The 15,000-nt window shown below is 33.7% G+C and overlaps 1 protein-coding gene across 5 annotated transcripts in view; it reads left to right on the top strand.

The window, feature by feature from the left end:
- The window catches only part of LOC137628458 (uncharacterized), a 48,194-nt gene that overhangs the window by 26,293 nt on the left and 6,901 nt on the right, over positions 1 to 15,000 (top strand). For 2 of the 5 annotated variants that reach the window (XM_068359614.1, XM_068359612.1), the window contains exon 3: positions 13,525 to 13,608. The exons of 1 other annotated variant lie outside the window; for it this stretch is intronic. In XM_068359614.1, coding sequence (XP_068215715.1) covers positions 13,525 to 13,608 — 84 coding nt within the window. Of the gene's footprint in view, positions 1 to 13,512; positions 13,609 to 15,000 lie in introns of all 5 variants that reach the window. 2 more of the 5 variants (XM_068359613.1, XM_068359611.1) reach the window with 1 other exon arrangement.

The raw sequence follows: 15,000 nt of genomic DNA, 5'->3' as shown, positions 1-15,000 counted from the left end.
ATTCACTTCTTGGATCTCCTTTTTTTTTCTTTCGTTATTTTAATTTCTTTATTTCTTCATCTTTTTCATTCTGAAAATGCAATTACTTTATCTTTCCTTCTCACCTCTTCTGACAATATACCTTTTTTCCTTCTTTTCCATTTTGAGAATGTAAAATCTAAACTTTCAATCTACTTTTACTGTAAGATTTTTTAGATAACTAAGAAGAAATATTAATTCTTAAGCAAATAAGTAAAAAAATGGTGATAACTTTTGTGTACTGCATATCTATATTTGGCAATTTTCCCGCCATTTCCATGCTAGCAAAAAAGTATTGCTTCTCATTTATACAGCCATTTCTACACTAGCAAATAAGTATTGCGTCTCATTTATCCAGCCATTTCTGTACTAGCAAATAAGTATTGCGTCTCATTTCTCCAGCCATTTCTATACTAGAAAATAAGTATTGCGTCTTTCTCCAGCTATTTCTACACTAGCAAATAAGTATTGCGTCTCATTTCTCCAGCCATTTCTACACTAGTAAATAAGTATTGCGTCTCATTTCTCCAGCTATTTCTATACTAGCAAATAAGTATTGCGTCTCATTTATCCAGCCATTTCTACACTAGCAAATAAGTATTGCGTCTCATTTCGCCAGCCATTTCTACACTAGCAAATAAGTATTGCGTCTCATTTCTCCAGCCATTTCTATACTAGCAAATAGGTATTGCTTCTCATTACTCCAGCCATTTCTATACTAGCAAATAAGTATTGCGTCTCATTTCTCCAGCCATTTCTATACTAGCAAATAAGTATTGCGTCTTTCTCCAGCTATTTCTATACTAGCAAATAAGTATTGCGTCTCATTACTCCAGCCATTTCTATACTAGCAAATAAGTATTGCGTCTTTCTCCAGCTATTTCTATACTAGCAAATAAGTATTGTGTCTCATTACTCCAGCCATTTCTATACTAGCAAATAAGTATTGCGTCTTTCTCCAGCCATTTCTATACTAGCAAATAAGTATTGCGTCTCATTACTCCAGCCATTTCTATACTAGCAAATAAGTATTGCGTCTTTCTCCAGCTATTTCTATACTAGCAAATAAGTATTGCGTCTCATTTCTCCAGCTATTTCTATACTAGCAAATAAGTATTGCGTCTCATTTATCCAGCCATTTCTACACTAGCAAATAAGTATTGCGTCTCATTTCTCCAGCCATTTCTACACTAGCAAATAAGTATTGCGTCTCATTTCTCCAGCCATTTCTATACTAGCAAATAAGTATTGCGTCTCATTTCTCCAGCCATTTCTATACTAGCAAATAAGTATTGCGTCTCATTTCTCCAGCCATTTCTACACTAGCAAATAAGAATTGCGTCTCATTTATCCAGCCATTTTTACACTAGCAAATAAGTATTGCGTCTCATTTATCCAGCCATTTCTGTACTAGCAAATAAGTATTGCGTCTCATTTATCCAGCCATTTCTGTACTAGCAAATAAGTATTGCGTCTCATTTCTCCAGCCATTTCTAAACTAGCAAATAAGTATTGCGTCTCATTTCTCCAGCCATTTCTATACTAGCAAATAAGTATTGCGTCTTTCTCCAGCTATTTCTACACTAGCAAATAAGTATTGCGTCTCATTTCTCCAGCCATTTCTGCACTAGCAAATAAGTATTGCGTCTCATTTCTCCAGCCATTTCTATACTAGCAAATAAGTATTGCGACTTTCTCCAGCTATTTCTACACTAGCAAATAAGTATTGCGTCTCATTTCTCCAGCCATTTCTATACTAGCAAATAAGTATTGCGTCTCATTACTCCAGCCATTTCTATACTAGCAAATAAGTATTGCGTCTTTCTCCAGCTATTTCTATACTAGCAAATAAGTATTGCGTCTCATTTCTCCAGCTATTTCTACACTAGCAAATAAGTATTGCGTCTCATATCTCCAGCCATTTCTATACTAGCAAATAGGCATTGCTTCTCATTACTCCAGCCATTTCTATACTAGCAAATAAGTATTGCTTCTCATTTCTCCAGCTATTTCTATACTAGCAAATAAGTATTGCGTCTCATTACTCCAGCCATTTCTATACTAGCAAATAAGTATTGCGTCTCATTACTCCAGCCATTTCTATACTAGCAAATAAGTATTGCGTCTCATTACTCCAGCCATTTCTATACTAGCAAATAAGTATTGCGTCTCATTACTCCAGCCATTTTTATACTAGCAAATAAGTATTGCGTCTTTCTCCAGCTATTTCTATACTAGCAAATAAGTATTGCGTCTCATTTCTTCAGCTATTTCTACACTAGCAAATAAGTATTGCGTCTCATATCTCCAGCCATTTCTACACTAGCAAATAAGTATTGCGTCTCATTTCTCCAGCCATTTCTATACTAGCAAATAGGTATTGCTTCTCATTACTCCAGCCATTTCTATACTAGCAAATAAGTATTGCGTCTCATTTCTCCAGCTATTTCTATACTAGCAAATAAGTATTGTGTCTCATTACTCCAGCCATTTCTATACTAGCAAATAAGTATTGCGTTTTTCTCCAGCTATTTCTACACTAGCAAATAAGTATTGCGTCTCATATCTCCAGCCATTTCTACACTAGCAAATAAGTATTGCGTCTCATTTCTCCAGCCATTTCTATACTAGCAAATAGGTATTGCTTCTCATTACTCCAGCCATTTCTATACTAGCAAATAAGTATTGCGTCTCATTACTCCAGCCATTTCTATACTAGCAAATAAGTATTGCGTCTCATTACTCCAGCCATTTCTATACTAGCAAATAAGTATTGCGTCTTTCTCCAGCTATTTCTATACTAGAAAATAAGTATTGCGTCTCATTTCTTCAGCTATTTCTACACTAGCAAATAAGTATTGCGTCTCATATCTCCAGCCATTTCTACACTAGCAAATAAGTATTGCGTCTCATTTCTCCAGCCATTTCTATACTAGCAAATAGGTATTGCTTCTCATTACTCCAGCCATTTCTATACTAGCAAATAAGTATTGCGTCTCATTACTCCAGCCATTTCTACACTAGCAAATAAGTATTGCGTCTCATTTCTCCAGCCATTTCTATACTAGCAAATAGGTATTGCTTCTCATTACTCCAGCCATTTCTATACTAGCAAATAAGTATTGCGTCTCATTACTCCAGCCATTTCTATACTAGCAAATAAGTATTGCGTCTCATTACTCCAGCCATTTCTATACTAGCAAATAAGTATTGCGTCTTTCTCCAGCTATTTCTATACTAGAAAATAAGTATTGCATCTCATTTCTTCAGCTATTTTTACACTAGCAAATAAGTATTGCATCTCATATCTCCAGCCATTTCTACACTAGCAAATAAGTATTGCGTCTCATTTCTCCAGCCATTTCTATACTAGCAAATAAGTATTGCGTCTCATTACTCCAGCCATTTCTATACTAGCAAATAAGTATTGCGTCTTTCTCCAGCTATTTCTATACTAGAAAATAAGTATTGCGTCTCATTTCTTCAGCTATTTCTACACTAGCAAATAAGTATTGCGTCTCATTACTCCAGCCATTTCTATACTAGCAAATAAGTATTGCGTCTCATTTCTCCAGCTATTTCTATACTAGCAAATAAGTATTGTGTCTCATATCTCCAGCCATTTCTATACTAGCAAATAAGTATTGCGTCTTTCTCCAGCTATTTCTACACTAGCAAATAAGTATTGCGTCTCATATCTCCAGCCATTTCTACACTAGCAAATAAGTATTGCGTCTCATTTCTCCAGCTATTTCTATACTAGCAAATAGGTATTGCTTCTCATTACTCCAGCCATTTCTATACTAGCAAATAAGTATTGCGTCTCATTTCTCCCGCCATTTCTATACTAGAAAATAAGTATTGCGTCTCATTTATTCAGCCATTTCTATGCTAGCAAATAAGTATTGCGTCTCATTTCTGTTGCCATTTCTACACTAGCAAATAAGTATTGCGTCTCATTTATTCAGCCATTTCTATGCTAGCAAATAAGTATTGCGTCTCATTTCTGCTGCCATTTCTACACTAGCAAATAAGTATTGCGTCTCATTTCTCCCGCCATTTCTATACTAGAAAATAAGTATTGCGTCTCTTTTCTCCCGCCATTTCTATACTAGCAAATAAGTATTGCGTCTCATTTCTCCATCCATTTCTATACTAGCAAAAAGGTATTGCTTCTCATTTCTCCATCCATTTCTATACTAGCAAAAAAGTATTGCTTCTCATTTCTCCAGCCATTTCTATACTAGCAAATAAGTATTGCGTCTCATTTCTCCATCCATTTCTTTACTAGCAAATAAGTATTGCGTCTCATTTCTTCAGCCATTTCTATACTAGCAAATAAGCATTGCGTCTCATTTCTCCATCCATTTCTATACTAGCAAAAAAGTATTGCTTCTCATTTCTCCAGCCATTTCTATACTAGCAAATAAGTATTGCGTCTCATTTCTCCAGCCATTTCTACACTAGCAAATAAGCATTGCGTCTCATTTCTCCAGCTATTTCTGTACTAGTAAATAAGTATTGCGTCTCATTTCTCCATCCATTTCTATACTAGCAAAAAAGTATCGCGTCTCATTTCTCCAGCCATTTCTATACTAGCAAAAAAGTATTGCGTCTCATTTCTCCAGCCATTTCTACACTAGCAAATAAGCATTGCGTCTCATTTCTCCAGCTATTTCTGTACTAGTAAATAAGTATTGCTTCTCATTTCTCCAACACTTGCTCCCTCAGAAAGAGTAATGGTTCTTTTTTTCTATATTGTTCTATTCTTGAAAATATATCTGCAAAGATAAGCTGGGTTACTTTATATCGACAAAATGTTTTAATTGAACTTATCTGATTCTTTTGTAGGTATACATAGGTTAAATAATAGAAATTATTCAAATAGTGTGAGGCTAGGGTTGATAACATAAAAACTTGAATATGAGAACTTGAAAGTAAAGACATATTAAAATTTATATGCGATAGAAGAAACAATGAAAAAGTTTGGTTACATAATACAAAATAAAGACAGATTTAATCACAGCACAGTAATATGAAAACTTGAATTGTAAAAAAAAAAAAAAAAAAAAAAAAATACTTTCTGGGGTACGGTAGGGAGAAAAATAAGTCTGGATAAATGATTGGAGCAATAAATTTAATAATAGTGGATATACGGTAGGTAGAAAAATAGGAAGCCTGTTTAAAAAATTGCCGTAAAAAAGGGTGAAAATCCTGGAATAAATGTTGCTAGGAATTTACGGATATGTTGACGTCAAAGACTGATATTACGGTCACCAACTCGTAAAAGATATTAACAATGTATGGTGAATATTACGGTCGCCTGTATTTCTGCAAATACGGATGAGAACTATATTTTTACGGAGAATTTCCGATTAAAATTACACTTTATTTTACCACTCTTGTTAATTAAAGAAATAAGAATAGAGATAACAGAATACAAAACCTGAAGTAAGACAGAGAAAAAATATAGTCTAGAATATCTACTCTTTTGTTTTTCATTCGTCCGAATGTTGCATGCAACAACAGATCTCTTCCTTGTTTGCAAGGCAAAGAGTAAACGAAAATAAAAATAGAAAAAAAAAGATTGAATAATATTTTACGGTTGGAAGCTCTTCCTTGATTTTGAATCTATAATTATGAGAGACCTTCGAGACGTTGTATTTTTTGATTTGTATAAAATTGAACCAAATTGATTTTTTAATATTCCTTTCTTTCAGAAAAAAAAATTCAAGTAGTGGAAATATATATTTTTTAGAATTTTCTTTCAGTTAGAAATAAGATTAAAGTTTATGAAAAACAAGTATATAAATACTGTGTATATATATATATATATATATATATATATATATATATATATATATATATATATATATATATATATACACACATATATATATACACATATATATATATATATATATATATATATATATATATATATATATATATATATATATATATATATATATATATATATATATATATCAGGAAAGTTTAAATTACTCGAAAAAAAAATCTGTTTTCTTATTTTGGTTCAGAAAAAAAGTTTAAAAGTTTGAAAAAAATATATATATTTATTCAGAAAAGTTAAAACATTTGAAAAAAAACTGCTTTCTTGATTTGCATTTTATTCAGAAGTGTTAAAAGTATTAGAATGAAATACTTTGTAGTTTCCCTTCCCCCCCCAAAAAAAAAAATATTAAAAACATCTTTTATATTTTCATTTTATTCATGAAGGTTGGAAGAATTTCATGAAAAATATTTAGTTATGTTTTTATTAAAAAAAAAGTTTAGTTTTATATCATTTCTTGTCACTAGTAAATATTCTCACCCAATCATAAACATATCTTTTATATATATATATATATATATATATATATATATATATATATATATATATATATATATATATATACATATATATATATATATATATATATATATATATATATATATATATATATATATCTTGTTAATCCATTGTATTTCTTCGTTTGCCTCTGTAAATCTTTCACTTCTTGAATGATATGTTTATGTCTTCCCTTCTTGCATACCCCTATCTCCCTATCCCTATATTCCTCCATCTCTTCCTTCTGCAATGATATAAAGTGTCTATCACTATCACTTTATCTTCATATCAATCTACACAAACACTTGAATTTCTTCGTCTTTGACTTTCTTTTCTTGCACTCAGCTATTACGAGTGAAGAGACTTGATTATACCTACTTTTACTATCTATAACAAACTCCTAAGACTATTACACAGCAAAAAATAGTACTAATAGCATTAGCAATAGTACAAGTAGCGAGTAATGATAGTCCTTGACTAGGCAAACTACGCAGTCCTTGCCAGTAATGGTAATCCCAAGTTTTAGAAGCCTTGGCAGCTAGAAATTCTTGTCTGACGGCAATGGTACATAACTACTCTCTTGAAAATAAACTCCTAAGGCTATCACACAGCAGAAAAATAGTACTAAGAGCATTTGCAATAGTACAAGTAGCGAGTAATGATAGTCCTTGACTAGGCAAACTACGCAGTCCTTGCCAGTAATGGTAATCCCAAGTTTTAGAAGCCTTGGCAGCTAGAAATTCTTGTCTGGCGGCAATGGTACATAACTACTCTCTAAAATAAACTCCTTAGGCTATCACACAACGAAAAATAGTACTAGTAGCAGTAGCAATAGTACAAGTAGCGAGTAATTACAGTCCATGATTAGGCAATCCTTGCCGGGAATGGTAAACCCGGGTTTTAGAAGCCTTGGCAGCTAGAAATTCTTGCCAGGTGGCAATGACCACAGAGTCACCAGACCAGACATTCTCTTTGCCCAGACCTTTCCCTGTACAGCGTCAGAAATTCCTGGTTTGGCGAGGCCGTTAACGGAGAATTTAATGAATGCCTCGAAAGGTTGGCGGAATTAGGAAGTTTAATTAAGACTTTCTGACTCGTTGCTGAAGAAGGTTTGTAGGTTTTTATATCAATGAAATTATTAGTTTTATTTTAAGAACGTATGTTGTTTGTTAAATACTTCATTCAGCTATGTTTTCATCATGATTATTTTTTTTTTCTTAATCGTTATTAGTGGTGAAGGCTTTTATAAGTTTGATGGGCGCGGATAACTTTATTTTTTCTAATTGGTTACGAGATATGTAACTGAATATATTAATTATAGATATTTCTTCATGAGAAAAACGTCAAGCGAATTGTTAATATAGAAACACCGACTAAATTACAATTCATAACCTCTGGTTAAATTCAGATTTGCCAAGTTTCAAAGTTAATTATATGATTTTAAAATCCTATCCATAGATGAGCTAGATTCTATATTATTATCAGTTTTAGAAAAGCATGTTCTGGAAATATGCTTGTAATAAATAAATGTTGTCCTGACTCTAAATCTCAGTGTTTTGTTGTCGTTGCAGATCTGCAGAATATTTGGTTTCCAAACTTGAAAATGAAAAAGAAAATGTATTTCATATCATTATTATTATCACTATTATTATTATTATTATTAGTAGTAGTAGTAGTAGTAGTAGTAGTAGTAGTAGTAGTAGTAGTATCATTATTATTATTATTATTATTATTAGTAGTAGTAGTAGTAGTAGTAGTAGTAGCATTATTATCATTATTAGTAGTAGTAGTAGTAGTAGTAGTAGTAGTAGTAGTAGTAGTAGCAGCAGCAGTATCATTATTATTATTAATATTATTATTATTATCATTAGTAGTAGTAGTAGTAGTAGTAGTATCATTATTATTATTATTATTGTAATTATTATTATTAGTAGTAGTAGTAGTAGTAGTAGTAGTAGTAGTAGTATTGTTATTATTATTATTATTGTTATCAGTATTATTTTGAGTAGTAGTAGTAGTAATAGTAGTACTAGCAGCCATATTATTATCATTATTATTACTAGTAGTAGTAGTAGTAGCAGCAGTATTATTATTATTATTATTATTATTATTATTATTATTATTATTATTATTATTATTATTAGCCACACTACAACCCTAGTTGAAAAAGCAGGATGCTATAAGACTAAGGAATCCAATTAGGAAAAATAGCCATGTGAAGAAAGGAAATAAGGAAATAGATAAACCACAAGAGAAGTAAGGAGCAACTGATATGATATATTTCAAGAACAGTACCAACATTAAAATAGATTTTTCATAAATAAACTATGAAAAGAGATCTATGTCAGCCTGTTCAACATAAAAACATTCGCTGCAAGTTTCAACTTTTGATGTTCCACCAATTTAGCTGCCTGATTAGGAAGATCATTCCACTGATTCAACTGCTTGATTAGGAATGTCATTCCACCCATTCAGCTGCCTGATTATGAAGATCATTCCACTGATTCAACTGCCTGATTAGGAAGACCATTCCACCAATTCAGCTGCCTGATTATGAAGATCATTCCACTGATTCAACTGCCTGATTAGGAAGACCATTCCACCAATTCAGCTGCCTGATTATGAAGATCATTCCACTGATTCAACTGCCTGATTAGGAAGACCATTCCACCAATTCAGATGCCGGATTATGAAGATCATTCCACTGATTCAACTGCCTGATTAGGAAGACCATTCCACCAATTCAGATGCCGGATTATGAAGATCATTCCACTGATTCAACTGCTTGATTAGGAAGACCCTTTCACTTCTTTCTATATCTGCTGTAGAAATTAAAAAAGAAAATCTGATCAACTTCTACCTTGATAAAAAGAAAAAGTACAATCTTGATAAGTCGCTTTTATGAAATCCCTAATAATTAATATTTATTTTAATGCTGTCACTGTTCTTCGAATATTTTATTTTTCCTTGTTTCCTTTCCTCACTGGGCTATTTTCCTGATTGAGGCCCCTTGGCTTATAGCATCCTGCTTTTCCAACTAGGGTTGTAGCTTAGCAAGTGATAATAATAATAATAATAATAATAATAATAATAATAATAATAATAATAATAATAATAATAATAATATCATGCTTTTCATAATCATTACAATTCGTAAAGATTTCGGTGACACAATGAAGTAAATAAATTAATATATTCTTAGATATTCAACTTGGAAGAGTAACCATTCAAAGTCACTCAGAATAGATAAAAAGGCTAATCAAAATCGGGAGAAAGCCTCTCATATTTCATGAGTTAAAGGCTCTTATATTTCATGTGTTGAAGGCTCATGGCTACTCGTCCTAGTTAAAAGGCTCATGGCTACTCGCCCTAGTTAAAAGGCTCTTGGCTACTCGCCCTAGTTAAAAGGCTCTTGGCTACTCGCCCTAGTTAAAAGGTTCATGGCTACTCACCCTGGTTAAAAGGGTCATGGCTACCCGCCCTAGTTAAAATGTTCATGGCTACTCACCCTAGTTAAAAGTTTCATGGCTACTCGCCCTAGTTAAAAGGCTCGTGGCTAATCACCCTAGTTAAAAGGCTCAGGGCTACTCACCCTAGCTAAAAGGTTCATGGCTACTCGCCCTAGTTAAAAGGCTTGTGGCTAATCACCCTAGTTAAAAGGCTCATCGCTACTCGCCCTAGTTAAAATGCTCATGGCTTCTCGCCCTAGTTAAAAGAATCATGGCTACTCGCCCTAGTTAAAAGGCTCATGGCTAATCGCCCTAGTTAAAATACTCATGGCTACTTGCCCTAGTTAAAAGGCTCATGGCTACTTACCCTAGTTAAAAGGTTCATGGCTACTTGCCTTAGTTAAAATGCTCATGGCTACCCACCCTAGTTAAAAGGTTCATGGCTACTTGCCCTAGTTAAAATGCTTATGGCTACACACCCTAGTTAAAAGGTTCATGGCTACTCGCCCTAGTTAAAATGCTCATGGCTACACACCCTAGTTAAAAGGTTCATGGCCACTTGCCCTAGTTAAAATGCTCATGGCTACACACCCTAGTTAAAAGGCTCATGGCTACTCGCCCTAGTTAAAATGCTCATGGCTACACACCCTAGTTAAAAGGCTCATGGCTACTCGCCCTGTTGTCCACTGCTTCAAGCAACAAGAACAACATAAAAAAAGATACCAATTAGCAGCCTATCAATGACCAGATTCTTGATAACAGCTGACAGCTCTCGTGTGAGACACAGGCCATCTCCTGATAGGTCTCAAACTGTTAATAATTGGTCTTTAAGAGTTCGGAAGTCGTAGATATTAGAATTCTGTTCAGTTTCTTAACTTTTCCTTTATACTCACAATCAACTCTTGGTTTGTATAAAGTCTGCTTTATAGTTTGGAAATAGTATAATTGATTTGTTTAAACTTTGTTTAATATGATTTTTATTTAGTGTAACATTTTCTTTTGTATATATTTTTTTATTTATTTAAAGAATTTGTTTTTTGTTACAATTCTTATTGCCTGGACTATATTGAATTTTGTTGGTGGCTGTAGCAGCAATTAATGTGTATCAATAAATGTTTTAAATTTGAATTTCCTTTATACGTTAACTGCAGGGATTTCCCTATGTTGCACATGGAACTAGAATGACCTTCCTGGCACCCAGATTTATAAATCCCCACTGATCGTCTTTAGTTTTGCCGCCAAATTCATTTTCGCGCAAAAACTGGAAAACATCAATCTGTCTGTGACATTTCGCTCTTCATATTTACTTCAATTGCAAGAAAATAACTTCCTCGTTGTCGTCGTAAACAAGTATTGTGGAATTTTACAATAAGAAAGTGGTCTTTAAAGAAGTAAATATTGAGAAATACCGCAATTCGTCTAGAAGTTTTGCCACCCCAAAAAATGTAAACAAGAAGATTCAATGAAGAAGTACCGTTCGAATGTCTCGTAAATAATCATTAATTGTTGTAACGTGCTCTCTCAGTCTTGCTAAAATTAATCTTTTTGATTTATGGTCTGTTCTAAAAACCGAGAATTAAATATTTGAAATTATACGAGGTGTAATAAACATTTATCTCTAAGAATCTTTTAGGAGATTTTTTTGCGTTGCGAAAGTAACATATTTTTTTAAGTTTTATTTTTATTTGTTTTTTTTGTTTACGATTTCCTTCAAATGTGATATAATTCATTTTTAAAGTTTCATTTTAACACAGTTTTATTGGCCTTGATCTATATTAAGTTTGATTTATGTATCAGTCTTAATTAGCATAATGTCAGAAATTCCTGGAATGATTTATTTTTTTTTTTTGTGGGGGGTGGGGGTTTACGATTTCCTTCGAATGTGATATAATTAATTTGTAAAGTTTTATCTTTACACAGTTTTAATGGCCTTGATCGGTATTAAGTTTGATTTATTTATCAATCCTATTTGGCATGATGTCAGAAATTCCTTGCATGATTGATTAAAGATTATGGAAAAAAAGTGAATCACTTTTTATCTTGGCACAGCTCTTAGATGTCTAAAGCTAGAATGGTTAATTGTACGTTAATTGTGTTAATTCATTGTAATTCAACAATAGGCAGACATACAGACACACTAATTAACTCCAAACCATATCTTGTATTGATTCACTTCAATCGGTTATAAGTTTATGGTGGCCGATGTGGTAACGTCCCTGACTGCTGAACGCCAGACTGGGTTCGAGTCCAGCTCAAACTCGTTAGTTTCTTTGGTCAATGCAATCTCACCATGCTTGTGAGCTAAGTATGGGTGGTTTGTGGGAGCCTATAGGTCTATCTGCTGAGTCATCAGCAGCCATTGCCTGGCACTCCTTGGTCCTAGCTTGGGTGGAGATGGGTATTGGCTCACCATCCTTGTGAGCTAAGGATGGGGGGTTTGTTGGAGCCTATAGGTCTATCTGCTGAGTCATCAGCAGCCATTGCCTGGCACTCCTTGGTCCTAGCTTGGGTGGAGATGGGTCTTGGGCGCTGATCATATGTACATATGGTCAGTTTCTAGGACATTGTCCTACTCGATAGGGCAATGTCACTGTCCCTTGCCCCTGCCATTCATGAGCGACCTTCAAACCTTTAAAGGTACACTTGGCCAAATTCATTTTATTTAAACTTAATCAAGTAACCAATACCACTTGTGTTAATAAAAGAACAATAATAAATAATTTATATCACTGGATAATGCTGATACGATGTAGAGTGAGTTTTTTTTTTCAAAATTAGTGATATGTTGTGACCATTTGTTGTGCAATAATTATAAAAATACAAAGAATCCTGAAACCTTGAAGTAGTTAGATTTCTTGTGATTCGAAGTAGTTAAATAAATACAATGTTTAATATTCATTATTTACAGCCAAATAGTCTAACAGATCTCCTCAGACATACACTGATCAACAATTCCTCTTTAAAATTGACTTGCAAGACAAAAACTTCAAAACCCATATTTTTTCTTCTTTTACCCAAGAATAAACACTGAATTCAAGCAACAATCACCTAGATGTCCTGCTTTTTTATGCTTTCCAGAACCCCCTACCGCCCTCAGACATACACTGATCTCTGAAGATTGACTCTTCAAAAAAAACCCCTTTAAAACCTATCTTTTTTACCCAAGAATAAATATTGAATTTAAGCAACAGCTTCCTATAATTCCAGCTTTTTTATGCCTTTCTGAACCCCCTACCCCCCTCAGACATACACTGATCTCTGAAGATTGACTCTTCAAACAAACTTTAAAACCCATCTTTTTTACCCAAGATTAAATATTGAATTTAAGCAACAGCTTTCTATAATTCCAGCTTTTTTATGCCTTTCTTAACCCCCTACCCCTCCCCCAGACATACACTGATCTCTGAAGATTGACTCGTCAAACAAAAACTTTAAAACCTATCTTTTTTACCCAAGAAAAAATATTGAATTTAAGCAACAGCTTCCTATAATTCCAGCTTTTTTATGCCTTTCTGAACCCCCTCCCACCCTCTCTCTCTCTCTCTCTCTCTCTCTCTCTCTCTCTCTCTCTCTCTCTCTCTCTCTCTCTCTCTCTCTCTCTCACTAAGGGGTTCAGTAAAAAATAAACGCTGGCTTTTGCTCTGCTTTGCTCTAGGATTACACGAAACAAGCTAACCGAGATCTCCATATCAGTCTTCGTTACAGATGACTCGGACAGCGACGACGCCTTCACCCTTCTGTTCTCCAGAAGCGTCATGGCCGAGATGCCTCCATCGGTGGAAAACAGAGGTAATATTAACCCCGGCTGATGATACCCTAAGCTTAACCATACCCACCTAGCATGCCCTAGTGACCTAAGCATCTTCTGCCTTGCCTCTGGCCTTTCGTGTTATACTGTACCCATCCCCGTGACATCCATTGATACCTTCAACGGTGTCTTCACATGTGTCTTCATCATCTATTTTTCGGATCACTATTACTTTCATGTTTTTCATTGTACTAATTGACTTGATTTCAGGTGTCATCGATCATTATCTTCATAATCATCATCATCATCGTTCGGATTTAGGTAATCATCTCATCGTGATTTTCTACCCAAATCATTATTTCCATGAGACAACTCATAACTTTCCTTTACAGTACCATCACCAAATTTGTCACCATCATTGTAAGTCCGACAGTTCTATCGTAGTCACTATCATCACCATCATCATTGTCAGAGTAGTATCAAATATGTATTTACTTAGAGTATTTTAACCCATCGTGATATCTAGTTATGGAGCACAAGAAAGAATAGGTTAACTTTCAACAGGCTAAGATTGGCTAAACCATCTCTTCTAGGAGGAGGACACTCCAAAATCAAACCATTGTTCTCTAGTCTTGGGTAGTGCCATAACCTCTGTACCATGGTCTTCCGCTGTCTTGGGTTAGAATTCTCTTGCTTGAGGGTACACTCGGGCACACCCTTCTATCTAATTTCTCTTCCTCTTGTTTTATTAAAGTTTTTATAGTTTATATAGGGAATATTTATTTTAATGTTGTTACTGTACTTAAGATATTATATTTTTGCTATTTTCCTTTCCTCACTGGGCTATTGTCCCTGTTGGGGCCCCTGGGCTTATAGCATCCTGCTTTTCCAACTAGTGTTGTAGCTTGGCATTTGATAATAATGATAATTATGAAACCTAACCTAATATAGGAACTTAGGCCTATTTGCACAACACCTAACCTGTCTTACTTGCTCCACGTATATTCATCCATTAGTTCTGTTGTATTACATTTCTATTGTTTGAAATAATTCTTATAATGCTGAATATCGGTGCAAAAATAGATAGATTAATGAGATGAATAGATAAGTAAATTCTTGGTTGTTTTGGGGAGGAGTAAGGCATGCGTAGTCTAACCTAATTAGCATGCAATCCACAGATTATAGATGAGGTTTATATAGGACAGCTTGTGGTCCATAGTAGTCAGTAGGATTATTGAGAAACCGAGTAGTTCTGATTTTGGTGCCACCCCTGTATATATATATATATATATATATATATATATATATATATATATATATATATTATATATATATATATATATATTATGCATATATATATAACATATATATGTTTATATATAGACTATATATATACGTATATATATACTATATATATATATATATATATATAT

Source organism: Palaemon carinicauda, chromosome 36 (assembly GCF_036898095.1).
Source record: "Palaemon carinicauda isolate YSFRI2023 chromosome 36, ASM3689809v2, whole genome shotgun sequence".
Taxonomy (NCBI): Eukaryota; Metazoa; Arthropoda; class Malacostraca; order Decapoda; family Palaemonidae; genus Palaemon; species Palaemon carinicauda.
Note: the sequence above shows the minus strand (reverse complement) of the source record. Positions and strands in the feature narration are given on the sequence as shown.